At 50.7% G+C, this 26,160-nt stretch overlaps 1 protein-coding gene across 1 annotated transcript; it reads right to left on the bottom strand.

Annotated features, from left to right (window-relative positions):
* Positions 1 to 2: 2 nt before the first annotated feature.
* On the bottom strand, positions 3 to 13,726 carry IUM83_02022 (uncharacterized protein; the record flags this gene model as incomplete). Its single annotated transcript, XM_067925918.1, has 3 exons — positions 3 to 37; positions 126 to 187; positions 13,560 to 13,726. 3 exons carry the CDS (start codon positions 13,724 to 13,726, stop codon positions 3 to 5), a joined length of 264 nt encoding a protein of 87 aa, XP_067800919.1.
* Positions 13,727 to 26,160: the final 12,434 nt, after the last annotated feature.

The following is a 26,160-nucleotide window of genomic DNA, read 5'->3' as shown; positions in this document are numbered from 1 at the left end:
ACTCAAGCAACGGGGTGGCAATGTCGTGCTTCGAAATCTGGCACAAGCATCGGAAAAAATGGTTCATTGATTCCTCAATCACGGAACAAGCGCAAGATTCGAGCCCGAAAGCCTAAGAAACGTACCGGTGGCAATGCTAGCGATGGCGGGTCCTCGGGCGAATCCAGCAATGAAGGGAGAAGTGACACTTCGTCTCAGCACAAGCGCGCGTAACGTTGACGGCGACTAGTCGGTCTCTGACTCTTTTTTTTACTTGCGTTGAATATACTTTTTGTTTGTGCATTTCCATCTGTTACTTGCTCCGACATGTCGCGAGAAGCCTGCCTTTTCTTCTGCACTATTTATATCTTGTGTGTGCAGACTATGTACTCAACAGTCACGATACGGTTGAAATCGTGTCTTTAATAAGACACTTTTGCAAGCCAGCGACACGATAGCGCATATAGCGGTGGGGGTGTGAACCGGCTTTGCTGCAGATACGATAAAATTTAATAAGGTTACAGTATGCATGCATATCCGTTTGCTAAACCTTAACGTGTGTAGGAATAGGTGAGATGGTGAGAACTAAAAGGCCTCGCGCTGGAGGGGTTAAGAAAAAAGTTCACTACTTGAATTAACACAACTACAAATGGATTTCCGCTTCACTATGAGCCTAGAACAGTTTTGTCTAATAGTGTATATTTTCCTTTTGTATCGCTACCTCACTAATAAACCTACCGTTCCGTGTTACCTACTCATAATGAACTGCCTCTTTCTTCATCTGATGTGTTCCTTTGTCGTTTTGTTGGAGTGGTGTATATCCTACGGTGTTTTAATATACTTTCCTTGTTACCTTTGCATCAACCACATCACGATCGCGTAATGTAAATTCAGTCCGGAACTGTGCTAGAGCATCCTTAGGTTTAACGGATCGATTGTGGGAAACGAGGTTCTCCAGATAGTGTGAATAGTTTGGCCTCATAGGTTCACGTCTGGACCCTGACTTCAAATGTTTGTCATAGTTATTGTTGTTGGGGACGCCATCGATATCAATTTCACCGTTTGCAGCACGATTAACCACCGTAGGTATTGGCGATGACGCTCTGCGCACCTTCTTTCGGCTTAGTTTTGAAATTTCTGAGCGGATTTCATATTCTGACGGCAAATCATATGGCTAGACACTAGCAACTCGAGCATGCGCGCAAGACCGAGCTTACATTAGCTGTTTTCCTCCCCTTGTTGATACATTTCTGCAATCTCACTTTCATACTTCTTGATATAGCGGGCTCCGTACATTTTCCCCCATACCGGCCGTCTAGCCCAGCCTTTTGTTAGGGCCGGAAGTACGACACTATCATCTTGAAGATATGTTGCAATCGCAGCTATTTCACGAGGAAGACCACCAGCTTCAATGATACAAAGATCCCCGGCATTTTTCATAGCTATGAGCGAGCGTTTCGCGTACGCAGCGATATCTCGCTCGGCATGATTAGCAAAAAACATCCCCTGGATACGCTGTCCGCAGGGTACATGTTGAGCTTGGCTTGATCTGTTTATGCGTATGCGCCGCCAAAGCTGGCTACCGTCGTAATTTTACGCCAGTCACGACACCAACAATGTTTCGAGAATGTGCTGTTGTAGCTGAAGAACCTCTGTGCTGAAAATGGTTTTCCATTTCAACAAGCACTTCAATTTCACTATCATCATTATCGCTCTCTAAACTGGCATCAGACAGATCTTGGTTATTGTCATCTTCAGCGTTCAAACAAATATCTGGTTCACACTGTTCTCCGTTATTACGTCCATCAAAAGTGCTGGATGGAATATCTGATTCTAACTGGGATCTTCCGTTGACAGATTGGATGACACATGTGTCATCTTCCAAGTTGGTAGCGACACGAACACCGTCGCCAATTCCAGAATACGAGAAGAGGTGGACCATGAATGCAGGAATTAGCCTGTAGTGAAATTTGGGGGAGTCATCCGGGCGCTGAGGAATTCCGACTTCCGACGGAAACTCCTAAAATGTATCATTGACTCTACACTGTATAGAAGAAAGTTTCTTCGCGATTTTGTTAACCTTCGCTCCCAATTGATGTATGCTGCTCCTGTCATAGTCGGTTGGCTCAGCCACTCAGTCTGGGATTCCGCCATCTGCACGGAGAGCGGCTACAAGCTGATGTGGCGTCACACAATCATTGCCTTGTTGTACATATCGCTGAACTTTTTTCATTGCTGCGTCTAGCATTGACTTCCCGTCTTGTGTGTCCGTATGAATGTATCGTGCAACGCGAATACCATGAAGAGCCCCAATAATAGGGAGTAGCAGCAGCACTAGAGCATTTTGGTAACAACTTGCATTATCACTCTGGATAGTGATCGCAGAAACGTGAGGAAGAGCTCGTTTCAGTGAGATTACCAAAGCTTCAAACAAGTTGATGACAACATCTTTGTCCTGTTTATTGTCCCCACCGGATATTTGGTCAAAGTAAAACTTGTTTCCTACTGGATCATGCGATGACGATTCTCTGGACCAGAATCTTACCATGGCACCGTGCCATCTCATGCCTCGTTTTCCATAATGATCAATAGTTTTTTCACGGAAATAAATTGGTGCTGCTTTCATCTTGAAATTGATAACAACAAACCCTTCCTTAGCTTGACCACCAACTCAGTGATCCCTCATTTCATCGAAAAGCTGACACAGTGCTCGCTGTTGGTTAAGTATACGCAGACGATGACAAAAAAACAATTTAAGTTTCACATGGCACTCTTTCACAATCTGCAGTACAGAATCGTCTGCACCGGGTTCTCGAAGCTGGTTAGTGACTTCATTTATTATCGAGTGATATCCGCGACATTGTTCACATGATACAGGCTTTTTGTTTGCATCTCCTACTGGAGCCATCTAACCATATTTTATCTGAAGTCGAGAGCATGCTTCAGAATCGTCACTACCGTGTACGCGACAGTACCATATTTTAGCCAGCCCTTTAGAATCTCCAGCTTGCGGGATAAATCATCATAACTATTTGGTAGAATATCGTGAATAACACGGTCCAACCGCAAAACGTTATCATTCAAAACTATCCCAGTAACGTAATCAACCGCGGAGCGCGCCTGTACTTCTCCATGTGTCAGGATTGATGACAAACGATAAAATGCGCTTTTATTGAGACTATTCACACTAGCATGCGAATAGCGCTCATACATCAGACTTATTGACCGGCGGCGTAAAATACTTGGCACGTCGTAGTACGTTCCGTCAACCTTAATCCGTTTGGTCCCCCACGAAACAAAAGCCACGTTATCAGCTACCTAAATGCTTCTGATAGCAGCATCAACATCTTTGGTTTCAAACCGCTGACGTGTCCAGCGTGGGTTTCTCAGCGTGCCCTCAGCAGTTAAGATATCATAGTCACGCTTGCCTTTCCAATAACTTCTTCAACACACATTTAAGCCAGTAAACTCGTCTGCAGCAAGATGAAGCTCTTTCCAAAACAATGACTGGCATAACACAGCTCGAACAACACGGCGCTCTGTACTACCGCGTGTCAAATGGGGGGCCATAGTGTTCTGCAGCGCTTGCTTGTCAATAACTGAATCTGATTCGATCGAAGATAAAAATGAATACCTCTGGTTTGGAGTAGCAAGCCAGAGCACAAACAACTGAAGCGAAGCGTGCGCACCATCTTCGCCAGAAAGTGATTCTGCAATGCACGTTAGCAGTGTCGTATACAGGTTTAAGATGACTGTGCGCATCGATGGCTCATTGAAGGTCGGCTCCAGTTTGTCCCAGAACATTGATGAGGAGCGAGCCTTGGCAGAGCTAATATTTTTTCCAACGTAAGAGATCCCGTCACCTGACTCTCCAAAACACTCCATGATAGCCTTATATCCAGGCATTTGGTGTTGTGGAGGTGTGGAGGTAAGCCGAGGAGGGCTCATGAACCAACTTTGCTCCTGACGCGGCCGAAGTTGTCTCTGCACTGGCGTGGTAGGTACTTTCGGGACAGACGATATCCCTTTTGGTCTACCCCTTCCTCGCGCCAATTTGGCTTCAACGGACAGACCGTCGTGGTCACAGCCACACCGAGAACACTGAAGGCACTCCGGGACAGGGCACGCTTTCACGTTACATGAATAGCGAGTATTTTCCTTCTCCATGATTGTTGTAACGGGATTACACGCACAAGTGGCTACAAGCCACTTGTGATTTTTTAACAGAAAAAATATGTTAAAAGTTTTAGATACTGCCTCACCTGGGTGTAAGTTACACCAATGGATACATTGAAGTGGTCCACCACAATGATTGGTCCACACATACCCTAAGTTCGTATTGGTAGAAAGCAGCTTTTTTCTACCAATTAGATATGTGCATATTGGCAGGCCAGCCGCTGCCAGTCCCTTTCATATATGATAATCAGTTTTAGCAGATTTAGGAGGAAGATTAATTTATAAACAATACAGTTCTCATTTTGCTTTAGCTAAGCTACTTGGAGTCTTTATTTGATATACATTATACTGGTGTACTCAAGTATAATTAACTCAAGTTATTACTAAGTACTTACGCTTCTTCATACACGTAGCGCAACGCGTAAGCTAAAGTAGTGAGTCAAGTTAGATCCACTACACCTGGTAGCACTTTGCAGTCCGTCCAACGACCGACAACTTGACGTCGTACGAGGCGGAGCCGAGAACCACATGAACACGGAGGTGCCCATGGAGAGCTCCAATACACCTGTAACGCATGTTGCATGCGCTAACTGCCCCCACCTGTCTGACCCAGAGTGGTCGGCCCTCCAACGACTGTCAACAGTCATTGGAGAAGCGGCGATAGCGGCGATGCTGCGTACGCTATCGCCGACGGAGCAACATGGTGTTGCTCTAGAATTCAACATGAAGGAGCAGCGTGATGCTGCTTCCTCAGTGACGGCGTCGTCAGGGACGACACCGCGTGCTCAATTATGGAAATTGAGCGTAAGCAATTATGTAGGAAGAGAGGGCGAGCCTCTCCTCCGATGGCTTGTCGAGCTCGACACAGCCATAGCGGCTCGACGCATCGTCGACCCGCTGCCGAAGGTCGCGTTCGCCATGTCTTGCCTTGGCGAACGCGCGAGGGGTTGAGCGCCGACGCTCCGATCCTACGTGCTGCAGCACGTACGAAGTATTCTAGGAGGAGCTCAAACAAGCGTTTGAGCCCCCGCAAAACGAGTTCCGGTCGAGGGCGGAATTCCTCGACCTTCAGCAGGGTAAGCATGACGTCCATGCTAACGCGCAGCGCGCACGATACTTGGTATCAAATATCGTGACTAACCCGATTGACGAGGCGACTAAAGTCGTCACGTTCATGAAAGGACTTAGAGATGGGCCCGTGAAGACCTATCTCTTCCGAGAGTACCCGAGTACTCTCGAAGCTGCAATCACCCTTGCCATGCAAGAAGTGTTTAGCCTGCGGCAGGCTAAACTCCATGTAAATGTGCCGAGTCCGCAACCGCGCCCGGTAGCGAGGACGGGAGGTCCGGAACCAATGGACCTCTCGAATGCAACGGCTGTTGGTTACCAGCAGCACGGAGGCAACGTGCGATGCTTCCGTTGCGGAAGGATCGGTCACTTTGCACGGGAGTGTACAGCTCCCATGCCCCCTGGAGGTGGCCGTCGTGGCGATGCTAGGCATCGCCGCGGACCAACAAAAAACGCGAACATCCAGTAGGCGCGGGGCGCCCTACTGGTAATGCAGTCACGCGTGCCGACATTGGGCACGCGACACTAAGGACTGCAGCCCCCAGTGAGACCAGATCTCGCTGCAAGAAGCAAGATGACAGGCCGAATCTGGTCATCTTGAAGGTTTACTCGAAGAGAGCGAGTGACTCTCTTCGAGCATTGGTAGATTCAGGCGCGTCGAACAACTTTGTTCGACTACGAAGCCTGCCGAGACTTGACTTCGAGAGGGTAAATGTACCTCGAAGTCTTCTGGAAGTTCGATTGGCAACAGGTGCCATCGTGAAGACCGAGAAGCGCGTCGTAAACGTGCGCTTCTCATACAAACAACGAGTGTTTGTCGAACACTTTATCGTCCTGGACCTGGACGATAAGTTCGACGTGGTAATGGGTATGCCGTGGCTTGCACGGCATGATCCGGTGATAGACTGGAAGAAGCGCACGCTCGTGCGCTTCGGCCGCGACAGTGGAACAGAGAGCGATGGCCCTGTTACCGCAGCGTACGCACCAGTAGGTGCGCGCAACTCGCCAGTCGAGACAGCGCTTAATGCAGCAGTTCCGGAGTGCCCAAGAAGTGCGCGAGGGCGCGCACAAGTGAGACCAACGTCGGCAAGGTTGCCGACGTCAGACGAAAAAAACGTACTGGTTCCGGGAACCAATACCCACGTTCAAGCGTGTAAGGGACAGTCCCTGACCCGAAAAGGTCAGGTCGACAACGACGCGTCGGCTCCGGGAGCCGACGCACCCTCGGTCATGAGGGGCTCCGCCAATGAATGGTGTCGAGGTGGCGACGGCGTGTCAACTCCGGGAGTTGACGCTGCAAACAGTACAGACGGTTGCAAACGTACCGCACTGACGCAATTTGCATGCTGTCGTGCAGTCGGGCTGCACGACGAAGCGCCATGCGATCAAGCCGGGCTTGATATCTCGCGCCCGCAGACAGGGTCTGCCCGTGAAGGAACACATTACCGTGCAGCCGGGATGCACGACGAAGCGCCATGCGATCAAGCCGGGCTTGATACCGCGCGCCCGCGGACAGTGTCCGCCGGCGAACAACTGCCCACGGCCGGGCCTGGACCAGCAGAACAACTGTGCGGAGCCGGGCCCCGCACAACAAGAAGACGGCGAATGCGTCTCGGTCTCGGTCCCGGACCGAGACACGACGAGAATTGTCTGCTGAGCAGACTGAGGCGGTGACGCCGGACGTCGAGACGCTAAGCGTCTTGACGCGCACCGATACTGGATTCCAGTATCGTGAAATGGAATTCGCTAATCCTCCGACGACGGCGTCGGAGTTGACTTCGCTTCCAGCCACGAGCTGGAAGCGCTTCACGCGCGACTTGCACGATGGACGCACCGAGCAGGTCTGCGTTCTTTCGAACAGCGAAAGAACGGAAAGCGAGAGCGAAGAGCTGAGGCAGCTCTTCATGGGAAATACCACTGAGAGTGAAGACACTCTCAGTGCGAAGACGAAGCGAGAGCGCTTCGAGGAACAAGACTGGGACTCGCTGAAGTCGAGTCCCTATTACGAATGATTGAGGGAGTACAAAGACGTACTCCCGGAAGAGATCCATGAGGAGCTTCCGCAGGATAAGGGCATTCAGCACGAGATTGATCTCGTGCCGGGCACGAAGTACTGCGTCACGCGGCAGTGGCCACTGCCGCGAGAGCAAGTAAAAGCGATCGACGACTTCTTTGAAAGTCGTCGCAAAGCAGGACAAGTGCGGGAATCAAAGTCCCCGCACAGTGCTCCGACGTTCTGTGTCAAAAAGCCCCAGGGCGGATGGCGCATCGTTCATGCCTACAACAAGCTGAACGATGCGACAGTACTGGCGCAGACGCCGATAACGCGAAAAGATGTTATCATCGATTCGATGGCCGGGAGCATCGTTTACAGTGCTCTCGACTTACGAGATGGATTGTATCAGATCCTAATGCGCGAGAGGGACATCCCTCTCACGGCAGTGAGCACGCTAAGTGGCATGCTCTGGGAGTGGCTAGTAATGCCGCAGGGACTTAAGAACGCCCCTGCGACCTTCAAAAGGTGCGTGGCGCACTTGTTGCGCTCGGTGCGCGATTTCGCACCGAGCTACTTCGATGATGTGTTCATCCACAGCCGAGCTGTGGACGGGAAGACCGACGTAGAAATGCACAGGGTGCATCTCCGGAAGCTACTTGAGCTTATGCGAAAACATAAGTTCTACGCGAACCTGAAGAAGTGTATCTTCGGGGCGAGCGAGATACCCGTCCTCGGGTGCCTCGTAGGGAAAAATGATGTTCGCCCTGACCCGGAAAAGGTCAGAGGGATCAATGAATGGCCAACGCCTTCAAGTGTCAAGGAACTGAGGCACTTCCTTGGCTTGGCCACGTACTTGTGCAAGTACGTGGAGGATTATCTGGGCAAGATCCGCCCGGTGTCACAGATTCTTAAGAAAGAAGCTGTGTGGAATTGGACACCCGATTGCCAAAAGGCATTCGGTGCAGTCAAGCGGGGCTTGACTGAGGCGCTGATCTTGGCAGTGGCTGACCAAGATCGTCCATTCCACGTCGTATGTGACGCATCCGACTTCGCGATCGGATGTGCATTGATGCAGCACGATCACGAGGGCCGTGATCGTGTCGTCTATTACCAGTCGCGTCAGCTGAAGGCAGCTGAGCGTAATTATCCGGTACACGACAAGGAACTCCTTGCCATGAAATATGCACTCGCAAAGTTCCGAGTGTATTATCTTGGAAGTAGACCGTGCGTGGTCTACACCGACCATGCATCACTGCGCACCGCAGTGAAGTCGCCACACATATCACAAAGAATGACGAGATGGCTCTCATTCTTTGCGGAGTATAACTTCCGGGTCGAATACAAACCCGGAAGATTGAATGTAGTGGCCGACGCGTTATCACGTCGGCCGGACTACGCAGAAGCTGCTGACGTCAATGCCATTGACGCCATGCGAACGAGCTCACCCACATCGTCTCTGTTGGACGACGTGAAGGCCGCGCACGACGCGGACACGAAGCTCTTGCTGGCCTATGGCACAGCACCTTCTGACAAGCCTGGTCAGAAGCTGCCCAAGCATCTTCGAGCGCGTGCACACCGCTATCTGGTGCACGACGGACTGCTACTTTATAACGCAGTCGTCGACAACGCGGATCGCGTTGTCGTGCCGAATGACCATAACCTGCGACTCAAGGTCATGTACGAATAACATGATGCCCCGACTGCGGGACATCTCGGATGTGAGAAGACTTACGTCCTTCTCACGCGCGACTTCTACTGGCACCACCAGTATAAGTGGGTGCGCAAGTACATTCGTGCTTGCGAGGTATGGCAACGCGTAAAGCTTGCGCCGTTTGCACAGGCTCCGTTACAATCACTACCGACTCCGTCGGAATGTTGGAAGCCCATGTCTTTGGACTTCATTGTTGGTCTTCCCCCGGATAGCTGAGGCAATACTGGTGGTGTGGTCTTCGTCGACCGCTTCAGCAAGATGGTACAGCTTGCTGCGCTGCCGGCAGAGGTGACCGCGAAACAGACGGCCCGTCTGTTTGTCGACATGGTGTTCAAACACCATGGTATGCCGACCGACATCGTGTCGGACAGAGACCCGCGCTTCACAGCGCACCTGTGGCAAGAAGTGTTGCACTTCTTGGTAGCCAGTTTTCAATGTCGACTGCGGATCATCCCCAGCCGGACGGTCAAACCGAGCGCGTGAATCGCGTGCTCGTCGGCATTCTGAAGAGCTACGCTCACTCGCTCCAGTATTGGAACGAGTGTTTGTCGATGGCGGAATTCGTCATCAACAACTCGGTGCATGCTTCGAACGGGCATACACCGTTTTATGTGAATGCCATGCGGCATCCCCGTCTGCCGAGTTTACTCGGAGTGGTGGCTCCCACTTTAAGTGGGGGAGGATCTACGACTGCAATACAGCAGTCGCAAAAAGACGATGACGCCTGCACAGTGTCAGCCGCGACAACAAGGAACAAGTCAACCAGGTCTGCGCGGGGCGCAGGCCTTGGCAGGAAGAACCAAGGGTCAGCGCAGTGCGCTGACCTCCAGAACAAGGAAAACGAGTCTGTGCAGAGCACAGACTCCACAAGGAACAAGGACCACGGGTAGAACTACGCAGAGGCCGGGCCTCTTGCGGAGAGCGAGCGGAATGACTTCAGCTCGGATTCAACCAACTTCATTACCAAAAGACAAGCCGTAATTCGGTTTGTCCAGGATTCAATAGCAGCTTCTGTTAATCAGCAGAAGCTGAACGCAGACAATGTGGGCAGAGGCAACACAAATGAATTCAAAGTTAGTTCATTTGTTAGCTACTCAAAAGCTGCATAAACATGCAGTTTCGGATTTCGGAACAAGCTTGCTTGCTCCGCGCTTCATCGAGCCGTTCACTGTGTTGGCACGGCACGGCAACGCTTACACGCTAGACATACTGTCTAGCATGCGCCTCCATCCGACCTTTTACGTCGAACTGCTGAAGCCATACCTGCAGCACGAGCCATCTAGCTCGGCTGACCCGAAGCCTCGGCAGGAGCCGAGGCAGAAGCGGAGGACTTGGCCTCGGCGACCAGCAGCCTCTCCTCCAGCGCGCGGACGCGCTGGAGCAACCCCTTCATCTGGATGCCCAACTCGACCTGGATATTCGAGGCGGTCTGCGAGACCGCCGCGACTTGGGCCTTATGGTTCGCCAGCTCCTGCTTCAGGGCGGCGAACGCAGCGCCCTGTAGTCGCTCCACGGCGGTCACCCGGTCGTGGAGAGACGCGTAATGATCAGCCCGGGGCTGATCATACCCGGGGCGTGTTCCCACCCCCGCCACCGCTGATCCGTGACGCCCGCGGCTCAACCCGCTGGATTGTTGAGCGGATTGTTGACCATAGTATCCCGAAAACGAACCCTCAAGGGGCTCGTTTTCGTATTCGTTGGAGAGGATTTCCTCCCCATCAATATACATGGAAGCCGCGGAACGTCTTGCTGGAGGACGTTCCGGAAATGTTGAGGGCGTACGAAGAGCAGTACGTGCTGGCGCAGCGAAAGTAGTGCGAGCGCTGCGGTCATCGCTAGCGCCCGAACCCTCACGTGCTAAGAATTGAGCACGGAGCTCTTTGAGACTCTCGGGCACACGGAATGACGTGTACCCGTTCAGGTCGCGGTCGCTCAAGCGGACCGCGCCTGGGAAGCACTTCGTGCACTGAAAGCCCTCGGGCACAGCGCACGGCACATTTGCCTCCTCAGCAGCAACATGAAGTTGCTCCAGCTTTCCACGCTTCGAGTACGTCTCGAAGCCATCACGCGCTTGCTTAATCCGATCACGGTAAGCACTCGGTTTCTTGTTGAAGTTATCAACAAAGGCGTTCCAACTTTGACAAAGTGCCTGCCACTCGGGCACTTTGCTGCGAGAAGAAGTCTTCTTGCTTTGAAACCATCGGAGCTCATGGAAGAGTCCGATGTAATAATCGCGCATTTGATGGGTTTCCGCATCAAAGTCCAGCTCGGCAGCCATGGCGTCACCTTTGATGGCACTGCATACGTATAACGGCACCTCATTCGGAGGTACCGAGTTCCCATGCTGGTCCGCGATCTCGGACGCGGACGGCATTCACGGATCGCGGACTGCGGGTGCAGCGCGCGGAGAACTGAGAGCCCCAGCGGAAGCGAGTGGGGTATCATTCTCCCTTCGCGAACGCTTCGAACTCGAAGCGTCCGATTCGTCCCCTTCACGCGGGCGAATGATCTTAGCGTGGGTGTCGAGCGATTCGCTCGACACTGAGTCTCTGCGCTTTGAGGACGAGTCCTTCTCGTCCTCCATGTAGTCATCGAAGTCGACGACGTCGCCATACTTCGCCTTTTGGCGCTCGAAGTAATCATCGATGGAGAGATGACTCTCCACCGACTTCGGATTCTTCTTTTCTTGGGGCGCGCTAATAGTAGAATGAGCGCGGGTTTCTTCTACTAACACGGTGAATTGACGAATGGTCAATCTCTGAATTGACCATTCGTCAATTCTCCGCGTTTGGAGAAGATACCCGCGCTGGGTCCCCGCACGTCTAACCTTAAGGAGGGGGGGGGGGGGGGTAGCGCTGTTACACGCACAAGTGGCTACAAGCCACTTGTGATTTTTTAACAGATAAAATATGTTAAAAGTTTTAGATACTGCCTCACCTTGGTGTAAGTTACACCAATGGATGCATTGAAGTGGACCACCACAATTAGTGGGCCACGCATACCCAAAGATCCTGCTGGTAGAAAGCAGCATCTTGCTACCAATTAGAGACGCGCATATTGGAGGGCTCTGGCCGTCAGCCGCTGCCAACCCTTTCATAGATGATAAAGCAGTTTTAGCAGATTTAGAAGGAAGATCAATTTACAAGCAATACAGTTCTCATTTTACCTAATCTTAGTCACTTGGAGTCTTATCTGATTTAAATTATATTTGTGTATTCAAATATAATTTACCTAAGTAATTGCTAAGTACTTACGCTTCCTCATACACGTAGCGCAACGTGTAAGCTAAAGTAGTAAGTCAAGTTAGACCCACTACAATTGTAGGCCGCATGAATCTCCTTGTGGCCCACCGAAAGGACGCTTCAAAATGGGTAAGCTAACTGGGTAACAACCTGGCCGTTGGAGTCGCACCAGGAGCAAGGTTGGTGAGCGAGATGTTCACGCGTGAAGGAGTCGACACAGACCAACCAAACTTCGTCAAGAGACTTTGTTGATGTTAATGGCAGACTTCACCAAGTTTGATGTGAATCAGAGCATTTGCGGATTCAAGTTTTTTAAACGCAGCTATGTTTCATATGACCATCGTACAAAGAAACGGTGTTATTGTGCCTTTCTGATGTTTTGCCGATGATTTGCAAGGGTTAGATCGGTACTTGCGATGTAAATCGGACTTTGTAAAATGGGGGTAGAGCATTGTAAAACGTACGCAGCTCCTTGCGATTTCATCCAATCAAGATGCGACACTTCATTTTGTGATCAGCGGGGAAACCTGTACAGATACCGCTGAGAAACTTTGGCATCTTCAACTTTTTTGCTCATAGAGGGTATAGATAAGCCAAGAGTAATGTGATATTACAGTGTAAAATAGCTGGTGCATTTAAGAGAATAGTTGTATCGACGCTTACCTCCCCCCACGCCTCATCAATCCAGTCCATCGCTTGATGTTGCTCAACGTGGTTAACGCTCTTACCAGGAGGTGCTCCCTCGGGCCGGTCGTCGGGAGAATGCGTGCATGTTTATGTGCACCTCCCTAATATGATTTAATAACATATTTGGGGGTATTAGCTAATCGTGTACCAAAGTTTATCAGCGGTATCTGTAATCTATGTTAGCACATATACATGTACTTTAGTTTACCAACATAGACTAGATATTTGATGACCTGTCTATCGGAACCGTACGATTGAATGCAGGGAGGGATCAAATGAATTACAGTATATTGAATGTTATTACAGATTTCCCCGGAAAAGATAGAAAGGTCGGACAATAATGTCTGCGAAGCTACAAAGTTGGTACGGCCATCGCCGATTGTCGGTGAAACGTAGGCCGTAGATGGCACTTTGTATGTAATCGTAGGAAATATCGAGGCCAAATCGACAAAAATGTTAGTGATAGCGCAAATGAACATATAGAAATTTCTATGCACTCACAAAGGCGAACGCATGGCACATGTTTCGTAGGCGACATATCCGACGCGCTAGGATTGGTAGAAAACAATTCACGCCGTCAAGTCGATCCCTCCTGCATCATGAAGACCTGCAGTGCGACCAAGCAAGTTAAGGAGAACCTGTCTTCGAGCACATCCAGCTAGCCGCTGTCTACCTCTAAGCGCGGTAAGGCTCCGCTCACCACTGAGCCCAGCTTGGCCTCGAGCACCTCGAGCACCACCGAGTCCAGCGCGACCTCGAGAACGCCACCGAGCCCAGCTTGACCTCGAGCGCCACCAACCGCAGCTCGACCTCGAGTGCCACCAAGTCCAGCTTAGCCTCGAGCGTCATCATGGTCCCGGTCTCCATTGAGTCTGTCTCGCCTCGTACCCAACCGTCGAGCAATCCATCTTCAGCAACTTCGTCGTGCAACTATGACGTATTCATTTCAGCCACTAGCTTGGTGGCGTCCCCCTCCCCCAATCGGCCAGCTCACCGTCGTCTTGGGCTGCTGCGCAAAATGGGAGTGAAACAAGAGAAGTCACTGTGCAAGATGTAAGGGATGTGTACGTGTCTTTCAAAACACAGCGCGCGTATCGAGGAAGCTTGGCGGTTATATCTCGACGGATTCGATCAACTAAAGGTGACGGGGCACCGATGTATTTTACGAGCCCTAGTCAGCTCGACCTCACATACTTTACACCGAGTGATTTTGAGGCGTTCCTGTAGGAGAAGCGCAAAAGTGTCAGTGTGGGGACGCTCAGTGGGAATCGCAGCGCAATAAAGGATCTCTATCGACGTCGAGAAATACCTCTTCCTACAGCTTACGAGAAGAGAATGGCTACATTGTTTTCTTCGGCTACGAGACTCGACTAGACATTACTCAAAAGCAGGCACAAAAAATATTTAGGGTAGGAATGGAGAACTTGCTTCTCCTAGCTTCGACTCGCAAGCGCAGAGTGTCCGGGCTCGGAACTACGCTCCGCCTTCTAAGCGCTCGCGGAGCTTGCCATAATTGGACAAAATTCAGTGTATTTCTACCAATAATAAGAGAGACTTTGTTGCCCGCGAAAATTACTACGTTTTTCCTAGATAAGTGACGGTAAACGTGCTGAATTACTACATTTAATAGTCTGGTCGCTGAGAATGGGTCTTAGGTATTTCTTCGACGACAGGATTTTAGACTTGGACTTTGTCGGCATAGTGACCTTTTGATGATTGAAGAGATGTAGCACACACAGGCCGTCACTGCAAAAAGAAAATGTCACTGCGAGCCTTTCATTTGTCTTTGTCAATAGCAACCTGCATGTGTGCATCCTTCCCGCGAGACCGCCTACATTAACGTGTTTCAGTAGAACTAGTCCTTGTCCACAGCAAATCCCTTGCACGGTCACATTCTTTGTCCGCGGTAAATAGCTGGTCGCAATTCTCTCTTTGCCGGGGAAATCTTTAATAGGCTCTGCTATAGCCCGGAACATATCGTCAAAATCCTCGTCCAGGCTGAAAACACCTACAGTCTTATCTACACTTCCTGCACCGAGCACTTCGTCCAATTTAGCAGCTGGCAGCTCAGAAGTGGTCGATAGACTTCTCGATATTATCACAGGCAGCAAAATGGTCTGAGATCTTTATCTTGTGTGACGCAGGGAAGGATGAAACAGTGTGCGGCTTCACCTTACATCCTTCGCCACCAGGCAGACGTTGGCGCTGCATACCGCATCCCCCTGTCCTAAGCGAACTGCAATGTATGCAGTTTACGGTACATCTGTTGCCAAGTCTCAGAATTAAATGATAAAAAGTAAAAGTTATAATAATTCTTGGTATTTTGGACCAATCAAAAAGTATGGACACGGCGGAAATTGAACCTGCGTCCATCCGCATAAAATTGCGGTGTTCTTTCCCAATTCAACTACGTGTCCAGGCTCGTTTGGTTACCTTCGCAATGAAGTCTCACCAAAGTAATGTGTTGTATTGTGCATCTAGAAAAATTCAACGTCGGAGCTGCTGGAATAATCATCATCACTACAAACCTGTTTGCCTGCTGCAATTTGGGTAGAAGTGTGCAATAGCTTCGTTTACAGAATAGCCAGTAGCCAGGAATTCGAGAACGCGGCGTTTGTGCGTATAGTCGACTGCAATGCTGGTGTAGCGCTTTGGCTTTTTGCCGGTTCCTGTGGTGCGTGGTCTACCCATAGAACTTTGATCACTGAGACCGAATGGCTGGTAGCAGCCTATAATTAGCTGGTCAACACGGAATTTTAACTACATACATGCGGTGTCAATGCATTGTTTTCATTGGCTAAAATAAAAATTCGCTTAGGACAAAACTTCGCTTAGGACAGGGGCGATGCGGTACTGCATACAGTTACGGTACCAGTTGTTCTCGATACAACACACGACAGCGAATGTACAGCTGTATGCATTTCCCAAGAAATCCCACGGCTTTTACCACGATCACCTTCCCGTCGTAAGCAGAAGGAAGAAATGCTTTCCGACCTGCAGTACTGTAGTACTGATCGCGTGGTTTACGGTACGTATGTTTGCGGTAGTGAATGACTACTCAGTGAAGGGAGCTCACTTGATCCTGAACAAGGTTGCTCCTTGTGGTGGTGCCTCGCACCGGGTATATTTCGGAATGAATTAGTTTGGATGTTTGCTAGAAAAGCTGTGCTAGCCTAGTATGCATGAGTCGTTTCGTCTTTTGTAGCTGGAGGGGTCGCTGTAGTCGTCGCAGGTCGTTATCGTCGCCACTGCACTCACCGCAGGTGGAGCCAGCACTTGTGATGTCCAACATTCCTCCTCGGCCGAGATGATCCATGTCTACAGCTTGTTTGTATGCGGGTCGACTACCTTCAGCATGACCATGTTGCGTTCATGCAGCGTTTTGCCGAGTGGCTTCGTGAAAATGTCAGCCTTCATCGATGTGGTAGGGCAGTAGGTCACCGTTATCTGCTTCTTGCGGATGGCGTCACGAATGAAGTGAAATTTTATGTTGATGTGCTTCATGCGTGCAGTCGTCACATCGTTCTCCATGTTCTTGATCGCGCTCTGATTGTCGATGTACAAGTCGATATTATTATCTTTGCCGTGTAAATCAAGCCCATCCAGGAGCTGCTTCACCCACAAGCAGTCTTGTACTGCCGTCGCCCCAGCGATGTACTCAGCTTCGACTGTAGAGAGTGCGACGGTAGACTGTTTCTTGCTGTACCACGCAATGGGCATAGCGTTGATAGTGAGCAATCCTCCTGAAGTCGATTTTGCGTCCTTGCCCCCGGCCCAGTCAGCATCGCTGAAGATGGCTGCTACAATAGTGTATCGTGGTGCTTGTGGTCGGGGAAAAGTACAACTTCAACTCCCGTGATCCTTGCAAGTAGCGCAGGATACGTTTGACCGCAGTCCAATGAGTCGCCGTGGGCCTCGCTACGAAGCGTGCCAGGTAGTTCACTGGCATGGTAATATCGGGTCTAGTGCAGTTGCTAATCCATAGTAGAGACCCGATCGTCTCCCGCATGCTGCTTGTGCCGTAGAAGGGCTCACTGTCTTCTCCGTTCAGGTCCTTAGTCGATTCCATCGGCGTAGTCACGGGGCGGCTGTTCTCCATGCCACACTTGGCCAGCAAACCGTCAATATTAGTTGCCTGGTGGAGGTAGATGCCTCGGTCGCTTTGCTCAATGTTAATTCCCAAACATTTTTTCGCTGGACCCATGTCCTTGGTCTGGAATTTGTCGGCGAGCTTATGCATTGTCCAGTCGGAATCGTTTTCACGCTGGCTGACGACCACCACATCATCGACATAGAGGCCTAGTACCGCTAGTTTGCCCTCATGCCACCTAAAGTGCAAGCACGGGTCAAGTTGGCTCCTTCTGAAGCCAAGTTCTAGCAAGTAGTGGTGAATAGTATCGTTCCACAGCTTGCCGCTTTGTTTTAGACCGTAGAGGCTTTTTCGCAGCAGTAGAAATGTGCCCTTGGGGATTTGAAGTCCGGCGGGGGCTCGCATGTAAATGGGTCGGTCGAGGTCTGCTCGTAGGTATGCATTAGGGACATCACCTTGTCGAATGGCGGCATGACACTGAGATGCGAGGGCCACAATGAATCGTAGACTTGCGATCTTAAGTACGGGTGCAAAGGTTTCGGCGAAATCAATGCCAAACTTTGAGTGAAGCCGCGAGCCACATGCCGGGCTTTAAACCGTTCCAATTCACCTTTGTTGTCGAACTTGATCTTAAATACCCATTTTGCACTAATCAGGTTTCCATCAGTAGGGATGCCCACTATTTCTCAGGTAGCGTTCTCTGATATCGCCCGGAGCTCTTCTTGTATTGCCTGCCGCCACTCGTGCCGATACGGACTGTTCATGGCCTCCTCCACGGTTACTGGTTCTTTAATCTCGTCACGCTCCAGAAGAACTGCAAACGCTGTACCCTCGTTGAGTACGATAGTAGGCTGGCGTGGCAAATTCATCAAGGAAAGATTGAGGAAGACGAAAGTCATCGCGGAGTAGTGCTCGCGCACCTCGACTCAGGCCAAAGATGCGCTGAATTGCACGAGACGTCAGTTGGTGCTGCTCCTCAGGGCTGCCAGATCGTGTGGTCCCACCATTACCATCCGGTGGGCTGGTGTTTTCGTACTGCAAACCATCAGCTTCCTCCTCCGTGCCATTGTTTTCTGCGTCGACAGTGTCCATGTATCGCCCCACAGCGCGCGAGTCCAGACGATCGATGTTCCGGATATGTGTTGTCGAGATAACCCGTTTGGTTCGCGGGATGAGAACACGGTACGCTTTCTTCTTGAGGTCGACACCCATAACAACTCCTTTTTCAGCTCGTTTCTGCGCTGATCGCTTCGTTGCATGAGCAACATGGCTCGTACACTTCGAGCCAAATTTTAGGATGTGCGAAACACTAGATCTTTTTCCTGAGAGTGCCTCAATGGGAGACGCGTGGTCGGCGTTCGCTCGAGTCGGCACATAGTTGCGAATGTAGCTCGCATAAAGGACAGCATCGCCCCAAAATCGCTGGGGTAGTGCCGAAGCCCATAGCATTGCTCGAGCCGAATCCATAACTGTCCTATGAAATCGTTCTGCCTTTCCATTAGACGACGACATACGTGCTTCAGTTTCTTGGTGGAGGATACCTCGATTACGCAGGAACCGGCCGAGTCTGGTGCTACCAAATTCACCACCACCGTCTGAGGGAATCACTTTTACTTTGATATTATGTTGACGCTCAAACTCACTTACGAAATCCTCTAGATGTCCTTCAGCGTCGCTATTTTTACGGAGCAGGTAGACACAGTTGTAGTTTGTAGCGTGATCCACAATTGTCAAGATGTGCTTGTGACCGAGACGATCAGGGGCCATGTCTGTCTTCAAGTCTACGCACAATGTGGCACCAGGTTCATCTGTTGGAGCAGATGTGGACGTATCCTGCTTATTCTTCGCACGTCGAGCTTGCTTCGCTTCAGCACAGTTGATGCCGAAATCCACCTTGCGATTAGAAGCAACCATGCCTTCAACAAGGTTCTTGTCAATCATGCGTACTTGGTCCTGGTAGTTCACGTGACCCAGCCGTTCATAGCACTGCTGGAGCGTAGAGGTTGTCATTGCTACAAAAGAGGCCGAACCTTGCTCGATTCCTACCGACCAGAGACCAGTCGTGGGAGATTTTCCCACTTCAGCTGCAATTTTGCCCGTCTTAGTCGTAATTGTGCACTGCACTTTTCCAAAAGTGCAACTGAATCCTCGCGTCGTGAGTTGGGCCACTGAAATTAGGTTGCGATCTATGCCTTTTGCGTAGTACACGTTTTCTAGTAGGACTATACGTGGCACTCCTTTCGCCATCGTCGTGATGACAGTCTTTCCCTTCTCAGTGGCGGCGACAAGATCTCCATTTGCAACTCGCACCGAAAGGAAAGCTGGCTCGATCGCGAATAGTTGTTTACGGTCAATGCAAAGGTGGTGAGTAGCTCCAGAGTCCACAGTCCAAACATTTGTTGTCGAGGTAGCAGTGCTTCGCTCATCGTCGCGGGCTGCGACCCAAACGTGGGCTTCGTTATCAGAATCACTGGATGCGCTGTTTTCGCTATCGTCGGTGGCAGCGATGTTCGCACTTCCACCGCCGACTAATTTCTTTGCTTGTTCGACGAGTGGACACGTGAAGATCTTGTGTCCAGGCTGGTCGCACACATGGCAGCGAATTTCACCTCGATTCCCAGTGGCAGCGTAAGCTTGACCATTATTTTGCTGTTGCGGACTTCGATCCGACGTGCTATTGTTTTTCTGCTGGTTGCGCCAATGGAGGTCATCATTTTGGCGGTTGCCACGTTCGTGACTGCGATTACTATGTCAACTCGGGTTTCGGTGGTCCCTATGGCGAATTTTGCGCTCATCTCGCTTCGCCCCACATCTACGACCGTCACCTTTGTGCTTGGACAATAGTCGCTTCATGCGGTCAGTTTCCACTACATAGTCGGTTGCATCGTCGGAGACCGATGACAGCAGCGTGGGCGCTAACTCGGGGCACGCGTTGTTCCCGAACACCTCCGTGACCATCTTGGTCTGATCACCTTCCATGAGGCTCTCGATGAAGTTCAGGTATTCCAGGTAGTCGTGCCATGCGTCACCTTCTCGCTTGTGGCACTGCATCTTCGTGCTGAGTTCGCGTTGACTTAGCTTACAGCCAAACTCTGCACGCATCGCTCGCTTCACATCTGAATACGGCATGCTGATACCATCATGGAGGCGCTACCACTCCGAGTTCTTCTTGTGATAATACCTGGACGCCTTCCCCTCGAGGAAGTTGACAATCACCGATGCTTTGATGTCATCGGTCCATGTAGATCCGTTCACGAGCTCCTCCGTCCTAATTGCGTGCTCGAACTCGTGGATGAAATTCTCGAAGCCAGCTCCTAGTCCAGGGTATACCTCGTTTCCCTTGAAGTTTGAGCAGCGTACGTCCTTGATTTTAGGTTTCTTAGGAGATGAAGGCGCAGTTTCCATGCTAGTATCTGACATGGAGGGGGCACTGCAGTTGAAGGATTAGGTGCAGTTGGTCGTGTTCCTCCATCGTCTCTTGGTCCGAGGGGTCGAAGTGCAGGTCTTCTGGTAGTCCTAAGCGAGTCTTCCGTCGGGTTACGTCTTCTTCGTCAGTGTCGTCAGCACCTCGTGCCTCCGAGTATTCGTCAAGGTCTTCGTGATCGCCTCGTGAGTCTTCGAAGTCTTCACTGGTCGCAGCAGAAGGCGAGCCAGTTGGGCTCATAACCTGAAGGGAGCTCACTTGATCCTAAACAAGGTTGCTCCTTGTAGTGGTGCCTCGCACCGGGTATATTTCGGAATGAATTAGTTTGGATGTTTGCTAGAAAAGCTGTGCTAGCCTAGTATGCATGAATCGTTTCGTCTTTTGTAGCTGGAGGGGTCGCTGTAGTCGTCGCAGGTCGTTATCGCCGCCACTGCACTCATCGCAGGCGGCGCCAGCACTTGCGATGTCCAATACTCAGGTATTAAATCAAAGGTATTGTCTGATTGGCATACTATGTCGATTCAGAATAATCTCGAACAGATATCACAGGGTACTGCATTAAGGGGTATGTAGCATGAAATGCCCACAAACCCTAGCGCGCACGACCTCACCTCAGCCCAAGCGACGACACAATGCATTTGTCCGTCTAGCTGGCAAGTCCGTTAACAAGAAGTCCGCCGCCATGATGCATTGTCGCGGCGCCTTGTTACTAGCTGCCAACATCCTTCTCTCAAGCGTCAATGGCCATGCGACTGGTATCACCAACATGGTCACGCCCAATGTTGCAGGTGTCGGTATACCTAGTCCGCGCGCTGCTGCCCAGTACGGCGCTCCCATCAGGAGAATGCTGAGGACTGTCAACCCCGAGGACGAAGGCGAAGACAGAATTTTCAAGAGCGTCACCAAAGCACAGACGAGACGAAAAATTGGCTAAAGAACGGAGAACCCACGGACAAGGTGCTCTCGAGGTTGAACAAAAAAAAGAGTACACAGTAGCCTGAGCGACCCGGCGATCCCGAAGTTGGTCAAGTACATTTCTAGGTACAATGAGAAGTTCAAAGCTCAAGAGACCATGGTCGGGACCCTCGCGCGAACCTATGGTGATGAGCCAGTCGCTAGAATGATCCAAGCTGAAATGAAGTCTTCTAATTTGGAGACGAGGACTTTGGAGAAGAAGCTAGAGGCTGAGCAGTTTCACATCTGGTTTAATGGAAAGAGGAATTCTCCTCTTAACATTTTTGAGCGACTAAACCTCGTGAAGAACACTGAAGCAGCTGTGAAGGGGGTACTGGATTTCGCGCATTGGAAGGTGATGCGTATGAAGCTGGGCTTCGCTACTTGGCCTATTTCAACCGTCTCAAACCAGAAAACGAGATTTCGGTGTTCCAAGTCTTGAGGGAAGGGTACGGGAGCCAAAAGGGAATGACCGTGTATGGCAAACTGCCACGAACATGCAGGATAAGCAGTTCAAGTACTGGGACACCGAGCTACACGTGGAGCCAGAAAACGTTTTTAGCAGCGTGTTCAATCTGGGTCGTGCTCAACCGACCAGAACCGAGGCAGCCATCGTGAATGAGTACGCCAAGTGTTTGAAAATAGGCGAAATGCTTCGGGCGGATCGGGCGGATCGGGCGAATCGGGCGAATATACAACCACACCGCGGTCGTCGTCTTCTCCACTGACCACTTCCAACAAGCACTGGTAAAACAGACGAAGGGGATGCAAAATACACATATCCCAAAAAAAAATAAAGGACATTGTCCGATGGTGCAGCGAGCAGATGCGTCCGAGGAGTTCCTGGAAACGCTGTGGGTAATTTACCGAAGAGCAATCCAGGTGAAGGCTGTGATCCCTGTCAAGGTATCTCTCGCGGCCATTCCAGGGGAGACACTCTGATCAGCGGAGACTTGACACCGTCGGGAGATATTCGAATGCAGAAATGGTGGTTCAGAAGGAGTGGGAGACATACAGCGTAACGATGATGGCCGTCTGGGTTGCTGCGAAGCACTTTTACACTGGAGCCGATGAGAGTAGACTAGACCTCGAGTAACCTGCTGTTGCGCATGGAATGGTGGACTTGTTAAGGGAATCGATGCTGGACAACGTTTGGTTCTCATTCCTGTCAATTTAGCCTGGCATGGCCAACAAGCATGAAGAAGACGTAGATAGCATGGCGCAGGACTGTGCGAAACCAGCGGACACAGGTTCTAACGCTTGGTAGCAATTATCTGACCAATCGGAACCTTAAAGGCTTTTACCGTTTCTTGTTGCACAATTGACTGCATCATTTGAGGAGTGCATGAGTCGGTTGGAGGAGCTTCTGGCGCCCTTGGTACTACGCGTAAATGCGTTTAGGACTCTACCGGTGGAGAATTTGTAGTGTACAACGAAGACCAGGGTGCTTCACTTGCGCGTGCCTGTCCAACTTGCGGTTTTTCTAACCCGTGGGCGACTTTTAAAGGGATTCAACTGATTCGTGAAGCAATCGCGCTACGGGCTACTGTGGAGTACGTAGAGTACATCGCATCGAGATATTTACTGGAGAAACATTGAAGGGTGTCATTCAAACGTGAAGGGTGCGAGATTTACGAAGAAACACTTCCAGTTCGCTTTGGGCTGGTTCTTGACAGACGCATGCAGATTGAAACCCAACCAGAAGCTTCAAGGTCGACTACCATTTGGAACGAGCCTACAAAAGCCTAATTGTCACGTTGGGCCCGAAGAGTGTTTGTCGTTGAAGTGGGTGCGAGTGTTGGTCCTGTCGAGAAGCGCGGTAGTTGTGGTCGATGTGCGGGGTAGACGGTTTATTTAATACTGAATTGCTACTGCTAGCCTAACATGCATGCTTCACTGTACTCCTACGCGAGCACAGGGCTCTCTTTGCGTATTTCGGGGGGGGGGGGGGGTTCTTGACTATGTGCTACCCTGCGTCTTTTTGTTTTCTTTTCTTTTCTACTAAATGCATGTTCCATGTTTCTTTTTCATGTTTTTCTTACAGAATGCATGTTCACTGTGACGGCTGACCCTCTCGGGTAGCTGCCACAGGAACTTCAAGCCTCTGGCCGCGAGCAAGCAAGCCAGAGCCTTTGCGCCGCATCGCTCTGGCTTGCTTGCTCAGCAGGCCAGAGGTGGGCCTGACACTAATGCTATGGCTGTCCCAACGGGAGTGGGTCAGTGTGGCCTGCTTGTCGGGAATTACATCTCTGAATACAAGAGTTCGAGCAGGCGAACGAACTGGAGTGTACATCAAGAACCCTGTCTCAGGTTTAAAATCATGGTGGAGATCCGATCCACCTGAATGTAGCGGCCGGACTCACTGTTACAGTTCTGCACGTCGGAACAGAGAATTGGAACCGAGTACGATTATCTCCAGCACTTGGTGACACTTCGCCAATGCCATGTATCGATAATAGTGCCTGCATCATTGCTTCAACATGCCCATTCGATTGGTTGGGCGGCCACCCGTCGGTACCGGCGCACGATATCAACTTGTTGCAGCTCGTTGGCATGTTTGGCAACTTGTCGCTCGCCTACGATGTCGGCATTGTGATACCAGCTCTTCAACGCCAACACAACGAGCCGAGTCGCATGGCTCGCGTGATGTTTGTGACCATGGCGTTTATTTCCTATCTGTTCGTGATTCTCGTAGCACACGTACTCAGCTGTCGGGTGCCAGATCACGGGCAACTTGCTGTACTCCATCTACCCGGGCGAGGCGACAGGACTCACGACGCTGGGCTTTGCGTCGAACTGGGGCGCCGTCGTCATGGTCTACTTCTTCAAGCAGCTTCACATCACGATCACTTTCTCCGCCATTATCAACCCGGCGTTCTTCCTCGCCGAGCGTATGATCCTCAACATGCATCAGCTCAAGTATAATGACAAGGAGAATGCGCTCTCCTACGCCCCCTCGAGCACGCCGGGTACCACCAGCGTCAATAACCAAACCCAGCGATCGTCCAAGATTTCGTTCATTTCAAATACTGATGCGGAGAACCCGTACTGAGGTGACTACTGTAGTACCGTGGGCCCAACGCGATCAAGTACATGACCCTCCGCGTGACTATCATCGAGGTGCTCTTGATCTTGTCGGTCATTTTGAAGGACCACTTCTCCGACCTGGTGACTTCGTGGGCGCCTCGTGCATCACGCTGACTTGCTGATTGTCTTCCTGCTCAAGAAAATGTGGCAGGATATCCCCATGTGGGAGAAGCTCCCATCTCCGGTTGTTCTTGTTGTTCGTGGCTTCTTCAGCTGCTACGTGACGTACACGTCTGGTAAGACGCTGTTGGCGCCCACGGAAGCTTGCTTGTAGTCCCGTTTTGTCTTAATTGCCGCAATCGAAAAATAATGGTGTACTACGTGACATGTATGCTCTGCATTTGGGGTCTTGCGAGAATGATGCAACACCGGAGCGCAAGCCTTTCAACGGCGTCCGCTACCTAGTGATTTCCCGAGGCAATCAACTCGCATTGTTGTCTGGTTGTTGTCGCTGCTGTGCACCGTGCAGGGCTGCTCGTAATTGCTCGACTTGCTGTCTCGATGAAACATGTCCGTGTCGTCCTAGTAGCACTTGCTGGCCTTGTTGGTCAACAATGGTAAGCCGCTGAGGAGACCCAAACGAAATACACTTCTCAGTTAATGAGAGGAGATGTAAACGAGAAAATACTCGCCACCACGTGGTGGTCGATATTCGCCACTGCACCCTCGGATGTTTCGGTCTTCTGCTTCTTCATCGTCGATTCCGCTGATTTTCTGGGCTCTAGCACTCTCAACAATGCGAGCTTACACTTCATTGGCACTGGCTTACGCTGTCGATGGGGAGATTACTTCCCGGGTCGTATACCGGTCGGGTCGGCCGAATGGGTCGTGTGATTTTGCCGACCAAATCATCAGGCCCGATCCGTACTAGTTAAGATATCGTGGACTCTGCACGTCGTGCAACTCACAAGAAAATAATGCATTCGATATATCAGGTAGTCCCTAGTTCATGGCGTCCACTACGCTCACTATATCTAGCCCCTACCACGACGGTTCAACTGCTGAGCGCGCAGCGATGTCTGGTTAGTACGTTGTGCGCTTCATCTCGACCACTACACGTTTGCAGCTTGGATCTCATCCTCATCTCCGCACTCACTAGGCTCAAATGAGTAGTTAGGAAACACCTCATCACTTGCGACGTCTTCTCCGTCGTCATGACCGCCTTCATTGCCGTCATTGCCCGTATCTCTAAATTCATCAGTGGAAGAATCGTCACTTTCTTCAAATTCTCCATTGCTTTCAGAGTCATCACAAGTATCCGCTTCAGAGAAAGACACTGACTCTGGGAGCTCTATACTTTCCTGAACCGCCCGCTGAGCGTTCTTCCTTCTCTTCGCGTTTGACCTGTTGCCTCTTCTTCGCCTACCTTGAGCTACGTTTGTCAATTTTGCAACATAGTTCTGGGAAATGTATCTGATAACTCGCACGAAAGTGGCAATGTTGGGGTACGGAGAAGGAAATGCTTGGTTCAACTCCCTGTTAAACCGCTCAAGCGGGTTGTTGGTCCTGGCCACCAAACTGGTTTCGAGCCCAAATACATTCCACGCCTCGACATTGTAGCGATCGAGCCACGTCGCACGGAAATACCCCCAGAACTGCTTCCATTTCGAGCGTGTGTACGTCACGCCGGCCGCAGCACACCGATCACGTATAGTTCGCTTTACCCACCGAATTCCTTGTCGCGGCACTAACTCTGGGTCGATTTCAGTTAGAACGTCTAGAACTCCTTTCTGCATTGCGATTCGG

This window comes from Phytophthora cinnamomi (genome assembly GCF_018691715.1).
Source record: "Phytophthora cinnamomi strain GKB4 chromosome Unknown Contig0, whole genome shotgun sequence".
NCBI classification, from domain to species: Eukaryota; Oomycota; class Peronosporomycetes; order Peronosporales; family Peronosporaceae; genus Phytophthora; species Phytophthora cinnamomi.
Note: the sequence above shows the minus strand (reverse complement) of the source record. Positions and strands in the feature narration are given on the sequence as shown.